The 20832-nt window shown below is 41.2% G+C and overlaps 1 protein-coding gene across 1 annotated transcript in view; it reads left to right on the top strand.

Annotated features, from left to right (window-relative positions):
* ACTN3 (actinin alpha 3) overlaps positions 1 to 20832 on the top strand; it is a 189425-nt gene that overhangs the window by 112733 nt on the left and 55860 nt on the right. Inside the window, exons 5-7 of the mRNA XM_078660833.1 lie at positions 3247 to 3334; positions 15207 to 15285; positions 17338 to 17419. Coding sequence (XP_078516959.1) covers positions 3247 to 3334; positions 15207 to 15285; positions 17338 to 17419 — 249 coding nt within the window. The remainder of the gene's footprint in view (positions 1 to 3246; positions 3335 to 15206; positions 15286 to 17337; positions 17420 to 20832) is intronic.

Genomic DNA, 20832 nt, shown 5'->3' with positions numbered 1-20832 from the left:
ATATTTTGAAAAAAATAGTTTCACTCCTTGACTTGTCGTACGTTTCTAGTTTAAAGAGCTTTATTGTGCTGCCCAAGACTATTTCACTGTCATTAGGTCGAGCATTCGAGACCTCTTGTATATATATACTTTAGTATTTACTTATATATTAGTATATTCTAATATGTGTATGTATGCTTCATTTGAAGGGGATACCAAAACTGAACACAGAGGTGGTACTGTGAAAGAAGTACTTTTCCATCACAATCATGAGTCCTTTTCATGTTTCTCACCTGCCTCACATGATGATGTTACTAAACTAATTTTCACCATCAAATCGGGCTCCCCTCTGGACCCGTGCCCTCCTTCTGTGATGCCAAAACTCACAGAAGTGATCTCACGCCCCCTCATGGAGATCTGCAATACTGCATTTCAGACAGGCCAATTTCCCAGTATATGGAAGAAGGCTGTGATAAAACCCCTTTTAAAAAAAACCTTCCCTAGACCCTACAGCTGTCACCAGTTATAGGCCCATTGCGTGTCTGCCCTTTCCTGCCAAAGTATGCAAATTCCTGATGAATAGACAGCTCTCAGAGTTCGTCGAGACCCACCAACTTCTCGACGAAACGCAGTTTGGTTTTAGGAAAGGGCATGGAACAGAGACCGCCTTGATAAAGGCCTCTGATGAGATCAGGGCGATCATGGATCAGGGAGGGGCGGCTGTCCTTATCCTTTTGGATTTGTCAGCGGCCTTTGACACGGTCGACCATGTCACTCTAGTCGACCGTGTCACAGCCCTGGGGATTAACGGTTCGGCCAGGGATCTCACTTCATCCTTCCTGGCAAACCGTACCCAGACAGTGAGGCTGGGAGATTTCTACTCTCCTATCTCTGCACTCCCTTGTGGAGTCCCACAAGGCTCCTCGCTAAGTCCTATGCTATTTAACATCTATGTAGCGGACTTAGCGAGGGTAATAAATGCCCATGGGGTACGGCTTACATCTTACGCAGATGATACCCAGCTGGTTCTGGGTATCCACAGGGACGGCCTCACTGTGGCAGCCAACTTCCAGAGAGCTATGCTTGAGGTCAGTACCTGGATGGCCTCGAATTGTCTTAGGCTCAACTCGGATAAGACCGAGATTATGACCTTCGGAAAACTCTCCCCTGAATGGTCCCCTAGCTGGTGGCCGGAAAAGCTCGGCCATCCACCTGTCCCAGTGGAAAAAGCCAGAAATCTGGGAGTGATTTTTGACAGCAAGCTGGCTTTTGACCTCCACACTAACAAGGTTGTCTCGTCATCATTCTTTATTTTGAAAAAAATTAAGAAATTACTACCTTACCTCCCCCCCTCAGCCGGGAAGACTCTGGTCTCCACCTTAGTCTTCTCTAAAATAGATTATGGGAACGCTCTCTTTCTTCACACCCAGAAGCGTGTCATAACTAAGCTGCAATCCATCCAGAATGCGGCTGCTAGGATCCTCCTAAACATTCCTCGCCGCAAATCCACTACTCTTGGCATTCGTCAGCTACATTGGCTGAGAGTTGAGAGCCGTATTAAATTTAAGGCCCTCTGCATTGCATATAAGGCAGTACATGGCATAGGACCCAGGTTCTTGACCGAAGCCTTTCAGCTGTATACTCCCAGAAGGCAATTAAGATCGGCCAACACCAGTCTTCTCCCTGTGCCACGTACAAGAACGGCCACCTGGGGAGACAGGCGTTTCCTTGTGGCCACTCCAAAACTTTGGAATCTTTTGCCACTTGCCATCAAAACTGTCCCGAACTTGATGAGCTTCCGCAGGCTCTTAAAAACATGGTTGTTTAACCAGTAAGAGGATGGCTGACTCCAGTAGCTCCACAGCGCCGAGACACCCCAGGGTATTTGTTGCGCTATAAAAATTACGTAAATAAATAAATAAATATGTACTTTGTGGGCTCTGGAGATCGGCCCTAGGACTTGTCTGCTTCCGCTTAGGGACTTTTTTCTGTTCAACTGCCTCTAATTAACTGTCTTAATAAAAAAGGACCAGTAGAGGTCCGTAAAATACCAGAATTGCTTTCTGCTGAATGACTTTCTTTTTTTAATGTTTCTGGCAACTGCCTCTATTTAACTTTCTTGATAGAAAACGACCAGCAGAGGTCGGTAAAATACCAGAATCACTTTAGCATTCTCTAGATTTCAGTCCATAAAAATTGTGCTCCACGAGCACCCGTCGACAATAATATTTTTTTCAAATCTTCTATTTTCAATGATATGGCCACCTAAGGCCCTGATTTTATATTAAAAAACAGAGCTTTGGACTATACCATTTCCCGCTGAAAGGCAATATTTCTCTCCATGTGTTCCCATACCTGGCATGCCACGCAGTTTGGTGCTTACTTTCCACCATGTTAAAGAACAGTAGATGTTTCAGCATCCAGGCTTACGTGCTACATAGACAAATACATATAAGGTCCCAAAGGCGAGACAGATTGCATTGCAAATGCTTGTTTTTATTCACAGTTAGTCATGTTCCTTCAGGATCAGCATCGGAGCCTTACTAATCTGCCTTAGTTAATGCCATAATACTTCAGAAACTTTATCATCTTCACATTTATGGTCAGCCTTAATAAATTCACTTTTCTCCAAGTTTCTAAAAAAGTAAGCACTCTGTGGAGGCCAAGTGTGTTTTATAAAATATTGCATAATCCATCAGTGATAGGCTACCCCCATCCTCCCCACCAGGAAGGGTTTCATAAGACCTCCAGCAGGTAGAGGGTTTAGAAGCATTACACCTAAATGAGCTTAAGACTCAGACTGTGTACAAGCTGTTGAGGCTATAGAACCCCAAGTGTGTGTAGGCATATGAATGAGCTGCATCAGATTATTCTATGCTGCTTCAAGACTTTGAAGGGGACTGAGGTGTCGAGAATTCCCTGAGTTGTGTGGAAATTAAATCACAGTGGTTACCAAGTTTCAGGAATCCTTGTGATTGCTTTCTGGTAATTGGAAACCGTGGAAAAAACTGTGAAACATGCATCCTTTCAGAAAAGGGTGCTCATGTAGAAAGGAGTACTAGATTAGATCTGGTAATATCTCCTATGTGACTTTCAGCCAGCATCTCTCAGTTATAAGAGATGATGAGCTGTGACATCACTTCCATGTGTCATATGTGAGAGCAAATGGTTGCCTTCTGCTTTAATGAATTGTAGGAAACATTTGTGAAAAGGAGGTTTTGGGCATGTTATTTTCATTCACTCTAATCTTTCTTTTTCCTTTAATAGAAACATCGGCCAAGGAGGGTTTGCTGCTTTGGTGCCAGAGGAAGACCGCGCCCTACAGGAATGTGAATGTGCAGAACTTCCACATCAGGTACAGGAGGAGCTTGCTCGTTCCAGCTATCATAAAGACAGGAGAATCGTGCCATGTCTATTTAAAATGTGTACTTACCTATATTGTTAGAATGATAGAAAGTAAGGGGCATTTCCATCTGTCATAGAAATACTCCGTCCTAACTTTATTTCAGTCATTAGACCAACAGCACACACATGCATTAATATGATGACTCACCAGGGCTGGGCCATAACTAAATCTGCTTTAAGGTTATAGAATGGCCCTTTTAAGGCCTGTACAGAAATACACCTCTTTTCACCATCTTTCATAATTTTTTCTCAATTGATGGAGTTCACTTGGACCATTAATGCAGTCAGTCTCTAGAAGCTTACTTTGGCAATGGTATTTTTAAGGAACCTCCATTCAAAGAACTCTAAGAGCGATTTTCTGTTTGACGAATTTCTTTTAAGTTTCAAAAGAATTTATTGAACAATAGGATTGCAATAGAAAACATACTGTATATCAGCATTACAAAATACAAAGCAATCAGGCAAGAATTGGACAATGCGATGCAAAATAGGAAAAAATAAAGACGAGAGGGGGCGATGGAAAGAAAAAGGGAAAAGAGAGAAAAAGGGGGAAAATAGGGGGAAAACATAGAAAGCAATCATCATATAAAATGCCTGATAAGCATAGAACAAGCAAAACTTCTATATAAAATACCATACAATAAGGAGAGAAGAAAACCGGTATTAACTACAAAATAGCAACAATGCATAAATTATATCAAGGAGGCTTAGGAACTTCTTCATTTATAGGAATATGTGTTGGACGAGATTGAGCAGATACGTCTAAAAAAATGGTGATTGGCAGCCATAATAAATCACGTTTAATAGCAAGTGTAATGGGGTAAACATATGCTCTGTCTAGCCTATGATTGTAGCAAATTCCATACCACCAAGCCTGAAAAGAAACGTTAGACGCATCCTTCCAAGATTTAGTGATCTGTTGAAAAGCCACCGCTATGAGCAGATCAATAATGGAGACATCAGAAGCCAGGGAAGACCATATGTCAGATAAACTACCTAGAAAAAGGTGAGAGAGTGAAAATGGGAAGTGAGTGGAAAAAATGGAGTTAATTTGTTGCCATACTTTAGACCAAAAAATATGAATCAGGGGACAATTAAAAAGCATATGTTTGAGATCTGCATGTGTATTGGAACAAGACCAACATGTAGAGGTCTGTTATAGATAAAGAATAAAGTTTGAGTAGTGTTGGCTTCTCTAGAAGATCTCCTTAGTTTCTGCCATATTTTATGCCATAATGGGATGGGGAAAGAGGTTTCTAAATCCAATTCCCAGTCATGTTCTGTTTTGGATTTGTCCCTAGTAGGAGACACATCTTGCATTGTTTTATAAAGTTGCGAAGCTGAAGGAGAAGATAAGAGAAAAGGAATAGTAAGTGACGCAGATGTAAATGGAGACGACGAAGTAGAAAGGGAATCATAAGACGCCTGAACGGCAGCGCGCAATAGGTTATACTTTGTAAGAAAAGACTGAGGAAGGGAGAAACGAAACTGGAGAGATGAAAAAGGGATGCAAAGACCATTCTGTCCATGTTTTCTGTATCCCACCATTCTGGAAAAGTTGAGAAACCCAAATGAGACCAAGGGAGTGCCAGTCTTTCCAGAAAAAGGTTCTGTTTTTAATTTTGATAAGAGGGTTATACCAAATGGGAGAGTGTAAAAATCGCGTACGGTCATCGAGATTGTTGACGAAAAGAGGAGAAAATAATTTTCTAGAATTTTTAAGAACAGGAAGAGACATCTCTGGAGGGACGTGTGATAAAGATACAAATTCTTTAAAGGTAAATGGGTGAAAGAAAGAGGATTCAATTGCAAACCAAATCGGAAAAGAAAAGGGATCCGCGTCTGAACCCAATAAAAAAGAAACTGAGTGGGAGAGGAAAAAGGAAGCATGATAAGAGGAAAAATCAGGAAAATTAACTCCACCCAAAAGTTTAGGACGTTTAAGTTTGGCGAAAGACATCCTAACTTTTTTATTCTGCCACAAAAATTTGGAAAGGATAGAATAAATGCTCTTATAACAAGATTGTGGAAGATTAACAGGAAGATTGGAAAGATAAAATAAGATTATCGGAACCAACATCATTTTGATAGAATCTAATCGACCCCACCAGGATAAAAACAAAGGGTGCCATCTAGTCATAGAGTCAGTTAAAGTAGTCAGTACATTTTTGATATTTAAGGCCACCGTGTCCTTAATAGAAGGAGTAAACTCAAGACCCAAATATTTGATTTTAGAGGGGTTCCAATGAAAGGAGGAAGCCAAAAAATCAGCATGAAAACAATATTTATTAAGGGGAAGAATCTCACACTTATCTACATTAAGTTTATAGCCAGAGACCTTTGCATAGGAAGAGACTTCAGACAAAAATGCCGGAATAGAGGTTAGAGGGTGAGAAATAAATAAGAGAATATCATCTGCGTAAGCAGAGAGTTTAAGTTCATTTTCTCCGTAGGAAAAGCCAGTAATATCTTTATTCAATCTTATCTTTGATAAAAACGGTTCCAATGCCAGGATAAAGAGAAGAGGAGAAAGGGGACAACCTTGACGAACACCTCGAAAAAGCGGGAAAGAAGAGGATATAAGACCATTGGCAAAAATAAAAGACCTAGGGAAAGAATATAATAAAGAGACATAGGAAATGAAGGTAGGACCAAAACCAAACCAAGTGAGGGTAGAGAGCATAAAAGACCAATTAACTCTATCGAAAGCTTTTTCAGCATCAAGCGCGATAGCAGCCAAAGAATGATTATAAGCAGGAGATTTACTAAGAACATTAAAGAAAAGGCGAGTATTATCCGAAAGAAGGCGTCCCTTAATGAAACCACATTGTTCTCTGCCAATAAGTTGTGGAAGGATTTTATCTAGTCGTAGGGCTAAGATCTTAGCGAAAATTTTGTAATCTAAATTAATTAAAGAAATGGGCCTATAATTTTTACATAAAGTGTGGTCTTTGTTATCTTTGGGAAGAAGACAAATTAAAGCTTCTTGAAAAGACCCTTCAGATTTCTGAGAAGAGATAAAAAAGGAAAATAATTGATGAAGCTTAGGCACAAGAAAAGAAGAAAAATGGGAATAAAATTCTATGGAAAATCCATCCGGTCCAGGAGCTTTGCCTTTCTTCAGAACATGAATGGCCTCCAAGATATCTTTGGAAGAAATATCTTTATCCAATGAGGAGAAATCCACATCGGACGTTGATGGAAAAGGATTAGAGGAGAGATATTGGTTAATATCAGAGGAGGAAGGAGAAGATTCCGGGGTATAGAGGTTTTGGTAAAAGTTTGTAAATTCATTCAAAATGTCCTCATCTTTGTGGAGGATAATATATGGGAAGAAGAAGTAATCGACTCAATTTTCGTTCGCTCTTTTTTAACCTTTAGATAATTAGCAAGGACATTACCAGCCTTGTTTTGTGCAGAGTCAAATTTAGCACTAGATTTAAGTAAGAACAAATTGGCAGAATTAGTAGATAATTTATTAAAAGAGAGTTTAGCATTAAGGAGCTGCGTAAGGACCGAGTGGGATTTGGTAGAGTAATAAGAATGTTCCAGCTGTTTAATTTGTGAAGTCAAGGAAGATAAAGATTGATGTGCTAGGCGACGTTTCTTGGCAACATAGGAAATAATGAAATCTCTAGAGGCAGCCTTAAAAGTGTCCCAAATTAATTGCGGAGAGGAATGTGGTGGTTTCATTCTCTGTAAAGAAGCGTGGAGCAAATTTGAGGAAAGCAGAAGTAAAAGATGTGTCTAAAAGAAGGGAATTATTAAACCGCCATCTTCGTGTCCCTTTAACCGGAGGAAGTAAATCAAGACCCAGGGACACAGGAACATGGTCAGAAATCAATATAGAACCAATGTCCGAGTGAGTAATGTATTGTGTCAAAGCTTTAGAGGTAAAGAGATAGTCAATTCGTGATTGGGAAGAGTGGGCAGGCGAAAAATAAGTATATTCTTGTAATGTAGGGTTGCAAAGTCTCCAGGAATCCACAAGAGATCTTTGAGATATAGTGGATGTAAATTGGGCATGAGCTTGAGATGGAGAAAAACGAGAATTAGACTTCCTATCAAAAAATGGGTCCATGATCATATTACAATCCCCACCCAGAATAAAATAATCATCAGTGTATTGCATGGATGAGTGAAGGATGTGAGGCCAGAATGATTTCTCAAGTATTGTGGGAGCATATAAGTTAAAAATAGTGAGGGGAATTTTGTCAACCAATAATGATACCACCACCCATCTACCCTCCACATCTGTATCTTGGGTAAGAAGCTGAATAGACAAACGTTTGTGACAAAGGATTGCAACTCCATTACGTTTTCCCGAGCCAGGTGAAGCAAAAACATGGCCTACCCAATTACGACGTAACTTAGAAACTTCAACATCTTTGATATGAATTTCTTGTAATAATGCTATATCTGCTTTCAAATGAGCTAAATGTGAAAGAACCCGTTGTCTCTTGATAGGAGACCCCAAACCTTTAACATTCCAGGAAACTACATTAATCGGCATTTAACATGTTTGAGAGTGGCTAATAATAAAAACTATGCAACAGTTGTATAAATAAGCAGCAAAATATATAAGTAAAACATGAGAAAGCAGTACAACCCAAAAAGAGAGAGGCATGAAGAAGTATGGAAGAAAGCTGAGGAAGAAATGTAAAAATAAAGTGAAAGACGACTGCAAAGAAGGAGAAGAAAAGAGAGAGTCAAAGGTAGCAAGAGGAAGGAGGGAAAAAGAAAAAAGAAGAAAAAGAAGAGGGAAAAAAGAGAGACCAAGAACAGAAACATACAAGAAAATTCGCAGAATCCAAAAGAAAAACATAGATGATAAGAAGGTGATGCAACAAAGACATACCACAAAAAGACGATAAGAACAGGGGTGGTGAAGCCACACGGGGAGAATGGGACACTAGAACCGAAAACCCCACAACGAGGTTACGAGGACAGGAAACATCTCCAAGGGAAACATCAGAATGGGTAAAACGAAAAGGGACCATTAAGTAACTACCTAAGAAAGAAAAGAACGAAAACAATTTTTTTTATATATATATGGAGAAACAAACATTATGAAAACAAAACACCTACTATGAAATAGAATACACAATAGTGAAACTTAAAGGGTAACATACATATTGCATAAGGAAAAGACATAACGCAATGCAAGAGACATCATTATTTAAATGACTGAAAACTAAGGAAGAACATTAGAGAAAAAGACCAAATCAATAACCAGCAGAAACCAACACAAGAAACAATGAGAAAGTCTCATGAGTGAGGAATATCCATGGCTTCCAGCTTGCAAGTATTCAAGAATGTTCGAAGTAATTCAGGATCTTCATAGGTGGTGGTCTTGTTATTGTATGTAACTTTAAAAAGGCAAGGATGAAACAAACCCTATCTGGCATTCAAAGAACGTAGTTCTGGCCTGAAATCTAAAAAACGCTTCCGACGGTCAGCCGTAACTTTAGCATAATCCTGAGCGAAAAAGAGATTTGCGCCATGCCAGGTGATCTTCCCACGTTGTTTAGCTGCATGAAGAACTTTCAACAAATCGGTGTATTCCAAAAAATATAAAATGACACCTCTTGGTTTAGAAGAAGACGATGTAGAACTAGGAGGGGGACCAAGACGGTGAGCACGTTGGATATTTAATACAGGGGTGTCAGGGAGACCCAAAAGCGTTGGTAAAATGGACTGAAAGAAAGTTATTGGAGTCGGCCCTTCAAGACCTTCCGCCAAGCCGTATATACGGAGGTTGTTGCGTCTGTTACGATTTTCCAATTGTTCAATCTGCTGTTTGAGATGGAGAACCTCATGAGAAATAGAAGGGAGTTGATCAGTGAGCTCCTGTACCTTATCGACACGAGACTCCAAGACCTCAACTCTCTGTCCCATATCTATCCAAGAAGATTCCAAATTTTGCAGACGCCTGTTAGTTTCTTCCATGTGTGGCTTAAGTGCACGAATTTCTTCCAAAAGGAGTTCCATAGAGATGGATGAGGAAGAATTGGTAGGAGATGGCGGATGTACTTTAGCCCACTTGCCAGAGACGGTCGTTGACGCAGAAGGAGTTTTGGCAGTTGGTTTCCCCCCTGTTCGGGAAATAGTTCCTTTGGAAGGAGCAGGGTCTTTAGTTTGATCCTCCACTGTATCTTGGAGAACATTAAAGGGATTGAAGTCTGCCAACACGGTCTCAGAGGGTGGAAGAGGCATATTTCTATTGGCACGGGGCGTAGCCATGAGTCCACACACCAACAGTAACTATAGGAAGTATAAAAGTCACCAAAAAATTGTATCCACAAAAGTAATCGCATGTTACTAGACCATCAATCTTTTAGGTGCATGAGGAAATAAAGAAAAAGATCCTTATGAACATGGCATCTTGGAAGCACAGGAAGAAAGAAACTCTGAACTGTTTGGCATTGTGTGAATGTTGGAAAAAAGACGGGTAGTTGATGCACAATAGAAAGGCGCAGAAAAAGAGGTTTCTTTCATTTGAGTACCTGGAGAACCGAATGGAAGATCTGGAGTTTATAGCGCTATGTAAAAGTTCAGACTGTAGTTAAATAACCTTCATGCATGCGCAAAAAAGAAATTGTATTGCACTCGAAAACATGTAAAATGTAGAAAACAGAGGTACAGTCGCAATTAATCAGCACTCAGCAGGAAAAAAACATAACATTTTATCTTTGGTGGAGAAGCACACGTGTTGCAGTGAAAATAGAACTTGTAGGCATTTGAGGCAAAATAAATGGCAAGGCGCGCCAGAAACAGCGTATTAAAGAACCTCAGGAAGTCATCTCGGCGTCATGTGGAGAACCAAATGGAAGACCTGGAATTTATAGCGCCATGTAACAGTTCAAAAGAGCAGATTGTATTCAATTAACCTCCATGCAGGCGTTAAAAAGAAATTGTACTGCACTGGAAATCAGGTAGACGTAGAGAGAAGAGGCTCTGTCACAGTTAGTCAGCACTCAGCAGGAAAAGAGCATAACAATTTATCTTTGATGGAAAAACAGATGGTTTGTAATAAAAATAAAACTTGTAGGCATTTGAGGTTAAATAAATTGCAAGGCGCACCAGAAACAGTGTGTGAAAATACCTCAGAAGGTTTTCTCGGCGTCATCGGCAAAAAAGACAAAATGGCGGCCGCAACTTTTCAGACAGACGCGGAGACAATAAGGCAGAAATACGTCGCTCTGGGCTCACCCTGAAATGCTCTTGTTAGAGCGTCAGATAGCGCTCACATTCCGATGCCTGACACACCGAAAAATGGGTCCGGATGAAAGGAAAAAGGGTCCCGGAGACGGTAATGACCCTCACTCCTCGGCGGAGCTCCCAGCACCAGCGGCCATCTCGGTAGGCTCCGAAGCCACGCCCCCTGTTTGACGAATTTCTCTCAGATCACATTTGCATTTGATTGATTTAGTTATGATACTTTTCCCATTCAGCTGTCCCTCAGAGCCCTTTTGCCATTTCTTGATGGCCTGTATTAAACTTTGATGGGTTCTGCAGGACCATAATCCTGGTCCCCTAAATTGTGGGTCTCTCCTTTTCCCAGACTGCAGGTTACTCACTTATCCAGTGGTGGAACCCAAAACTGCTTAGGAAACTGTTTAAATCTGAGTTTTACATGGCTGGTACTTCTGACGAACCATGCGAGGCACTGTCCCTTCCTCAATGTAGGTGGATGCCATCACCAGTTACCTTTACTCCTCCACTCAGTGTGGCCTAGAGCCTGCTACTCTTGGACTCATTCATTTCCCACTGTGTTTCTCTTTATCCATAATTTTTCTTGGTCGGGTTTTCTTCTTCTCGTCTTCATTTTAGCCAGCTTGCGCCTCAACCTTTTCGTTTTTAAGCCATATGCAAAGTGTCATAACCAGTTTTTGGCGCATGTCAGGGATTTATGTTCCATGTTCTGTCTGAAGGACACCCATTGTGTGAACAAACAAAAAGCTTAGGAAATAGAGTGGATCACTGAAAAACCAAAAAGATTCTTCAGTCACCATTCCCTAAGAGACTACACATATACATGTTAAAAAAAATAAGCGTTTGTTTGACTCTTCAATGTGACCAACTGTGGACCTATTCAAGTGCCATTCGGACAATATTTGGATTTTTTTTCCTGCAACCCATTGTTCAAACGATGAATTCCTACACAGAAGATACTACAGCATTTCCTTTTAACTAAAAGTGCAACAATGGAACTTCCACGGGATTTACAGCGGCACCAAGCTATGCAAGCATATTTGTTGAGTAATTTGAGACAGGATTTGTGTTTTATAATGTCCAATGGAAACAAGGCTTGACTCTTTCCACTAAATACATAGACAACATTTTCATCATGTGGAATGGGGCACAGGAATCTCTAGAAGAAAAAAAATTGATTTAAATTGAATCAACCCTAATATCCAGTCCACACATTCTATTAAAAACACATACTATTCCTAGATGTCATGGTTTGTTTCATAGAATGGAGTATACAGACAAATGTATATAAAAAGCTAATGGATAGGAATTGTGGACTATATTACCACAGCTTCCATCCTACATCATTGAAAAAACACTTGCCGTATTCACAGTTCATAAGCCTCAAGAGAATAGCATCTGAAGAACAAGTTTTTGTCGGTTTGCAGGATGAGTATAAAAAAAGATTTAACAGTCGTGAGTACCCAGAGAAACTATTTCTACAGAACGTTTAAAACTGAGAAGTCGAGACTCTTTGCTCATGACGTCAAACAAAAAAGAACAAATCAGGTTCACCTTTTTGTCTAGATTCTCCACTAAGATGAAACAAGTAATTAAAATCATAGTGAAATTTTGTAATCTGAAAAAGATTTTGGTGATTTATATAAAAGACCAACCATTATTTGCATATCAACGGTCATGGAATTTAATGGATATTTTAAAACAAAAGAGACCACAGATAACAGGCACAGACTGCAAAGGAACTATGAGATGCGAAAATGATCTACACCCTAACAATATTTTCTAGGCAACAGTGTGGTATATCCATATAATGATCAAAAGGTCTTTTTGAAGCATTCGGCAACATGTGACACGAAAACTGTATTTACACAATTAAATGCCCTTGTGGTTTATTGTACATTGGTGAAACGGAACGAAAGTTAAAATAAGAATTACAGTAGACAAAAGTAATATAGCCAATAAACAGTAAATACTAGTTTGGTGTGCCATTCACTTGAACAACACCACAATACCTCCTAATTAGGATTCCAAATTCTGGAAGTCGTAACAATAAAACCAGTAAAAGATATTTGTAAGAAATTGTTGCAAAGGGAAATACATTAGGTGAAATTCCTAGACATTACACCCTTTTGGAATGAATGACAGATTATGTTTTGCATTTTACTTATTATTTTGTATGCATTCATCATCCTGTCTCATATTATCAGATGTTTAAATTTCAAGATAATATATGTACGCTTTTGAATATCTCTATTTTGTGAATTGACACTTGTTGACTGTGAGTACACTGACTGTTTTTGGTACATTTGGATAACTTTCCAGAATCACTGGTCGATAGGGATATTGGTTCCAGCAAACAAATGATGGACGGAATGCTGACAATGCAAACATTCTCCCCCAATCAAAAGATCTGGGTTAAATCCTTCATTCTTTTGCCCACTATGCCACCCCAGTTTAGACCCAGCCATATGCAAATCAGTCTTGACCCTGTGCCCCATGGGAACAGTACAGACCGAACTGCCATGCCAGGTCTTCCCTGGAACCGAAGCAAGCATCCAGGGACTGGCTTCAGGGTATGTCACCCTTCTTCAGCCAGGCTAGCTTGAATCCAGTGGCACAGTGAGGAAGGGACCCACACCTGGCCATACTCATCCCACTTAGGGCGAAAAGTGTTACAGCAAGCAAATGATGGACGGAATGCTGACAATGCAAACAGTTTCCCCCAGTCAAAAGATCTGGGTTAACACTGAGGTGGGTCTGAGTGTAGGTTTGCCATCCATCACACGCAGTACCATGACTCTAGGGTGTAGTCATGGTGCACGCATGACGATTAGCACGATGTATAATGTTGTTTGAACCAAGGGTTTACGTTGAGGTTTGGTCATACGTACAGTTTTATACAATCTTGCTAGTGTTATGTCCCACTTGGTTGTTGGGTATTGAATTGTTTAATTGTTTTGCATTTTTGTTGTATTGAACATGCAGGAGCACGACGTTCTGGTAGTGTTATGGTGCGTTGATGGTGATTAGCCCAACATAAAGCAATTATAGTAAGTTGGTAGTGTTGTTTAAGCAGCACAGAATATGCTAGCCAGGTCGTGTTATTAGATATTGATATGCAGTAATCTGGGGTTTTTCTTCTCTAATGATCTATATATTACTGAACCACAACCCCTTGGCTGACGGCTGGTAAAAACATTCTCATGTGAGCGAGTTACCTGGGACTTCGAATACCATTTGTGTTGAACGTGACTGGAAAACTGGGAAAGTCTTCATTTCTTTATGACCTTAACTGTAACATAAATACGCGACTTGAGGTATATGCACTGATATAAACCTAAACTTTAATCAATAACAAGGGTTACGCATCTACTGGCAGGATTCTAAACCATAGAACTAAACGTTCAGCATAATTTGTCCTAAGGTACTCTTTTCTCCCAAATGAATGAAATTTAAAGGATAACAGAAAGTGCTTTGCAGATTCCCCACTCACGTTCACTTCCTGTTCTTTGTTTATTTCAGCTGACAGTTTATGGTGTCATCTGTTCTGATTTAGCTTCAAAGATGATTCTTTTTGACACAGACCTGAGGTTATTTAGAATGAATGAAATTTAAAGGACAACAGAAAGTGCTTTGCAGATTCCCCACTCACGTTCACTTCCTGTCCTTTGTTTATTTCAACTGACAGTTTATGGTGTCATCTGTTCTGATTTAGCTTCAAAGATGATTCTTTTTGACACAGACCTGGGGTTATTTAGAATGAATCCTTCAGATAGCTTTTTCTACTATTAAATATTTTGAGAGAAAGAGTCATTCTGAGAGGATCCTCCAGGACCTAACTGTTAAGATCAATGCTTGATATACTTCGGGAACCACTTCAGTACTAGTAGCAGAGTGTGCTTTTCTTTGATGGTGTTTAGTAATGATCTTCTTGGCTTAGTAGCTCCATATTGGTCAAGGTACCTTTTTTTATTTTTTAAATGCAGATTTATATAGTGCGAACTTGACCCGAAGGTATTGGAGCACTTTACCTGAGCACCTGTCACGTTACACAACAACACATTCAGGCACAGGGAGATGGTGATTTGCCCAGAATCACAGGATGTAGACGCGACCCCGAGTCTAGAACCTTGGTTTCCAGCACCAAAGTCAGCAGCCTAGCCGACGGACCACATCCTCTCCCCAATATGTCTAGTTTCTGATTCAGCTGTAAAAGCACCAAACATGCTTAAGGGCGCTGTACTCATGAAAATACATACTGGAGGGAGGGAGGATTGGCGTGTACAGAAATTCTGAAAAGACAGCAGATTGGGGACAGGGCCACTCACACTAAGCCAAAAATTGGCTGATTTTGCCTCGTCAGTAAAAGACTTTGAAAAACGCCTGCCTGTCTAATTTCTCCATCACCATGAAGCAATCTTACCTCCTTTCCTAAAAGTTTGTCTTGGCCGCAGAATGAGTCTAGACGATATTGCTTAGATAAAGTGTGAGTAGGAGACGGGTATGCTAGGTCTGTCCTGGAAAGAACTTGCTGACGATCTATGAGGCTCATCTCTGCTTTCTCTATCTCTGTATTCCTTTTCCTCTCTTTTCTTGTCGCTCTGAAGCTGGAAGGATGGCCTGGCACTGTGTGCCCTCATCCACAGACACAGACCCGACCTGATCGACTATGCCAAGCTCAGAAAGGTTCCATCGCCTTCCTTCTTTCTTTCCCTTTAGTGCCTGCCTGCTTTGCCATTGGTGTGCTGTCTCTGCATGATGGCGAGGAGAATGTGCATATTGACATCCCTGATCCTTAATCCTTGTTCTCCTGTGTTGAGCTGGGTGTTTGCATTTGCTTTCTCACACCTTTTCTCTTTCACAGCCAATCGAAATGCTTTCTTATTCTATCCTCTGACATTCACTTTGTCTGTCTGCTTTCTTGCAATAGGCCTGCCTTTGCTCCTCTGTCTATGCTTTCTTGACCATATCCTGTTTTGCTGCCAGTGCCTGTGTTTTCTTTCACCTGCTTCTAATTTTCTGCTCTTTTTCTGCCTCTTTGACACACTAATCCCCCGTTGTTCCTTCTATGGTCTATGTATTTTTCATCCGGATATGGATGTCTTCTGCTCTGGCCTTCCTTTTGCTGCTGGTCTAAATAATTGATTTTGTGTTGCTTATTTTCTCTCTTCGCTTTTCTATTGCTTCCTGCCCCATTGTTCATCCTTCTACATCTAACTGTGTTTCTTTTCTATTGCGTTCGGCCTCTCTGATTTTTTTTATTCTGCTGCTCTAGTTCTTAGTATGTGCATTTGTATGCCTTCTAACTATTGCTGACTCTTTTCTCTCAGCATGCCTGTGTGTTTGCTCTCTTATTTCTTCTAATCTTTGTTTAGCTCTGTTTTATGGCTGCTTCTCTTTGTGCTTAACTTCTCTATTGCTCTCGGTCCTTGTGTTTTCTGTTCTGTTGCTGCTGCTTTCTTTGTTTGCTTTCCTTGTTTTCTGATGGGCTTTGTGTTGTCGTTCTAGTGCTGCTGATCTCGAGTTCCATTTTCCTTTCCCTGCAGATTTTCATGATTGCCCTTCTATAGCTACTTCTATGCTGGTCTGTTTATTTGCCTCTCTGTTGGCGATGACTTGCTTGCTTTCCTTATCGATGTTTTCCTTCTGTCTCCATGCATTGTGCTATTACTGATATTCTCTGTGTATGTTCTTCTATTCTTTGTCCTAGTTGTGCTACTCCTGCTCTTGGCATGCACCCTTATTCCGGTCAATATCAGTGCATTATACAGTTACTTACGCTAATCTCTGTTCTTTCATCTCTGTGTGCTGCTGCTCTCTTTCTCTGTACTTTTGCGGGTGTTTTTTTTGTGTGTGATTGTGCCCCTAAATAACTGAACACATTACACCTATGACTGACCTCACAGACACTCCTTGAAGCTACTCTGACACTCATAGGTAACAATGTCGGCTTTTTTAAAATTCACATTGCAGTGCAGCTCCTCTGTCCTTGCTTGCAAATAGTTCCAGTAAACTGTCTTGCACTGTGCGTGGTGTACTAATAGAGTGTATCAGCATACACAATGAAAGAATGGATTTAGTGTGCAGAGGCAGCTACTGCTGAACATCGACACTTTTTATCTCTGTTTGACCTTGGCTGCCAGCCTGCCACCCAGGACTGTGTGAATTATTGTTCTCCGCGCTCCATTCACATTCTGGCTTTTGCTGCATTAGTACTGCCTTAAAAGTTCTGTCTTTTCTCTCTTCCTTCATTCATTTCATTATTTGGCTCTTCTCTTTTATTTTATTTCTCCAATGTTCCTTTGCTTTTAATTTCCTGTAATGTATTTGTTTTTGCTCACTAATTCTATCGCTCATTCGCTTTTCTTATGTTATTTAATAATTATTTCTCCTCCTTTCATTCATTTTATTTTTCATTTAATTATGCTTCTTTACAGTATTGTCGCATGTGCTTTTTTTCTCGTGTTCTTTTCTCTTTCTCTTCCCTGATTTCGTCATTGTTTCTATCTCTAATTTGTTTTTTTGCTGTTTTCCCTATTTTGTTCATTTATTCTCTTTTCTTCTTTTCTATTTCCTTCTATGAATGCCATTTTTCTATTGACTCTTTGTCTCTGTTTTTAACAGCACCGTATTTTTCGTATACCTCATTCGTCCTCCATTGTGTCTTCCCTCTATTCCCCCCCTCCCCTTTATCTTCACTGTCGATCCCTCATTTAATGGTAGTCTATCTCTTCTTAGGATGACCCCATTGGTAACTTGAACACTGCATTTGAAGTGGCTGAAAAATTCCTGGATATACCAAAGATGTTGGATGCAGAAGGTGAGTCACGCTATGCCTGGTAGAAATTTTGAGATATTGTTTAAAGAAGCCTTTTCCTTCCCATTCGTGTGTTTTTGTTCCCTTTTTGCACGTGTTTTGCTCTTATGAAGGTTGTCTCGATGGTGCTATGTGCGTTGTATGATCCTCAGAAGTGTACCCTTACCATCTAGGTTATATAGGGATGTTCATGATAATCACTGTATTGCTTTAGCTTGTGTATCCCAAAAGGGATTTGTAAGAAAAGTAATAAGTGGATATCACTGTATGGAATAACTGCTGAATGTGTGAGCTTCCAGCTATCCCCAGGGCTACACACTTTGACTGTTGTCATGAGCAAATACATGAATACCACAGTCCCCTCATTGAATGTCATATTGTCTTTTAAAGCTACGCTAACTCACACTTGAGTCCCCCCCCACCCTCACAAGATTGTCTCCCTTTTTCCTGAACCCCCATGCTGTTGTCCATGGAAAATTGTCGTCTGATGGCCCTTCTATTCTATGTTTATCCCTGTAGTCTGGTTCCATAATACTTACTTACGAGATTTCAGTATGCATGTTTATTTTGTACAGCATGCACATGGACCCCATCAGGCCATATAGCTGTTCCAGGAAGGAAAGGCTTTCTGCACTCCAGTTTTTTTTTTAAACAAACAATTATTTGCAGGTTTACTTCTGAAAACAGAAAGAATGCTGAGAGGGCACCATGTCATGTCGGCTTGTCAATCATTACATTTTGCCAAACGTGCTCTCACAACATTGATGTGAGAACGTTTGTGGCACAGTTGCATCCAACTCACAAGTCCCAATTCACAAACTATATTTTGTTGTATGTTTAATAGTACTACTCTGGTACCAAACCTACTGCAGAGAACTGCGCCTCCACCATTCCTGTCTTTTCTATACACGGATCTCTGCATGTGTGCCTATGTTTGATATAAAATTTTGGAGTGACAATGGAGAGTGGCTTGAAAATGGGGACTACTATCTTCCAAATGGGAAGAAGTTAAGGAGTGGTAAGGAGGGGGCCCAGGGAGGTGTATGCAGGGTTTAGGGCACGACAGACTACTATAAGACTTGTCCACAGCAGAGTAACACCATTGCTATTCACAAACTGCACTTCTATAGTTATTACAACCAAAAAGGTCCCAAAAAAGTTCTAAATGTACTGCATCCGAGCTGTGGAGTACGTTTGGCACCTCACATGGCCACTCACAGTTACTGCAGCACAATCCCATATAAAATAATAGAGGCAAGGACTTTACATAACATCCTATAGGAAATATTAAAAATACACATAATTTTGACTTTTAAATTAAATATACGTGTGTGTGTGGTATATATATATATATATATATATATAAATGTGTATATATATATGTATATATATAGTTAGGACCATTTTTCCATAGAAAAAGCATTTTTTGGTTAGCTTATAACTTTGGCGCAGGTTGCCAAATCTTTACTAGACTTTCCTAAAAAAATGTTCTTCCACCCGTGCTTCTCTCTGAAAAGTTTCAGGGTGATCCTCAAGTGGGGGCAGAGATAAAGGGGGGGGAACACATTTTCCTATTTATTTTTTAGTAGGACAATGAAACACAGCTAAAGCCCACATGGCTGACGGAATTACACAAATTTGGCAGAAACAAAGATCTTGGCTCAGAAAGTGTGCTTTTGTGATTTCGTGTAAAACCGTTCAGTAGTTTTTGAGCAATTAAGGCTCAAACTTTATATATTTCATGCTGCTGTGGATCTGTGGCACAGATAAATCTTCAGAGGCAATTTGATGGGCTGTCACGACATCACCACAATGTGGTGGCAGCCTTCATAAGACTCAGAAGTAAGTCCTGAGTCATAGAAAAAAGTATAAAAAAGATATAATTGGGCAGGGTAGTAATAGCCTCCCCCCCAGGCCTGGTTAGGGTGTCCCAGAGGGACCCCCCGACCAAAAGCATATATATGTTTATAATTTTTCTGAAATTGTGCGGTGGATCGGTGCATTTAAGAAAATAACCATCCCGCAGTGGGCCAGGGCCACAGGTACAGCGGGGAACATCCTTTACAACGCAACTTTTACAACACACTACTATTACGACACAACTTTTACAACGCAAGTTATTACAACGCATTGTGCTGGGGGGCGCTCTAGGATAGGGAATAGTTTAATTACTATCCAACACCTTCCCTACTATCCACGGGGACTGGAGTTGGAATAGTAAATTAAACTATTCACTATCCAGCGCCCCCCAACGCAAGTCGTTGTAACAACTTGCGTTGTAAAACCTGAGTCGTAATGGCATGCGTTGTAAAAGCATGCGTTGAAACGTCATACATCCGGTACAGCACTAGTCAGTTTAAAGGGGAGGGGGGCATGTTGCCCCCTTCCCCTAGCCTATTCAAGCCCCAGGGACCCCATCCACGGGCGTTATCATTTTTAAGAGGAGCGGGGAGGCACCCCAGCTTAAGCTTTTACAGGGCCTGAGGACCATATCCCCAGAGCCGTATTTTATTTAAAGGGAAGGGGACACAGTGCTGCCCTTCCTGAGACTTTTCAGATCCCAGGTAGCCCATCCCTAGGACTTAATTTCTTTTGAAAGTGGATGGGTGGCGTTCCCCTCCCAGAGCTGATATCTGCCCATGGGACCCTATCCCCCACGGTCTAAAACTTGACAGTGTCCTGGGGACTGTACCCCCCAGAACACTGGTTCTCTGTCTGGGAAAGTGCGGGCATACCCCGTCTGCACTCTCTTGGACAAGGAACAGAATTTTGCTTCTGCCATAGGGGAGCTGCTACCATCTGGGCAGGAGCAAAGGAAAGATGCCGGTTCCCATCAGCCCCCAGTATGGTGCTGGCTAGGGACCCGGCTGGGGCCGCGGGGCCTTGGGACTTGCCCTGCTTCCCCTAAAGTTGGAAGTAGTGTGGGTTCCCTAGGTGGGCCTCGGGGGATACACCACAAATTAAAGAAAAAGGGCCAGCTCTCGCATAGGGAGCTGGCTGCGGTAGCGCAGGGCCCTGGGGCTCCCCTCACAACCCTCAACGGTCCCAGCACTGTGGGTTCCCCAGGTGGGCATTGGGGAACCCACAACTGTTCTTTAAAAAGGGGTGGCTCCTGCTAGGGGAGCCATCTGGGGATATGGTAGCCCTGGGGCTCTCCACCGAGGCAACCCCCCCCCCCCCCCCCCCCCCAAAGTTGAGCTGTGGGTACCCTGGGTGGGCACAGTACCCGCTTAAGAAAGAAAAGCAGACTTGTGACGGTCCCCACTATGGGTGCTGGCTGGAGCCACTGGGGTCCTGGGGCTCCCCTGCTGTCCCCAAATGAAATAAAAAATGTGGGTGCCCTGGATGGGCACCGGGACACCCACAAACATGTTTCAAAAATATAATTCACTGCTCGTTGAAGGGGCACCCCAAAT

Source organism: Lissotriton helveticus, chromosome 9, assembly GCF_964261635.1.
Source record: "Lissotriton helveticus chromosome 9, aLisHel1.1, whole genome shotgun sequence".
Taxonomy (NCBI): Eukaryota; Metazoa; Chordata; class Amphibia; order Caudata; family Salamandridae; genus Lissotriton; species Lissotriton helveticus.
The sequence above is the reverse complement of the archived record's forward strand: the minus strand, read 5'-3'. Positions and strand labels throughout refer to the sequence as shown.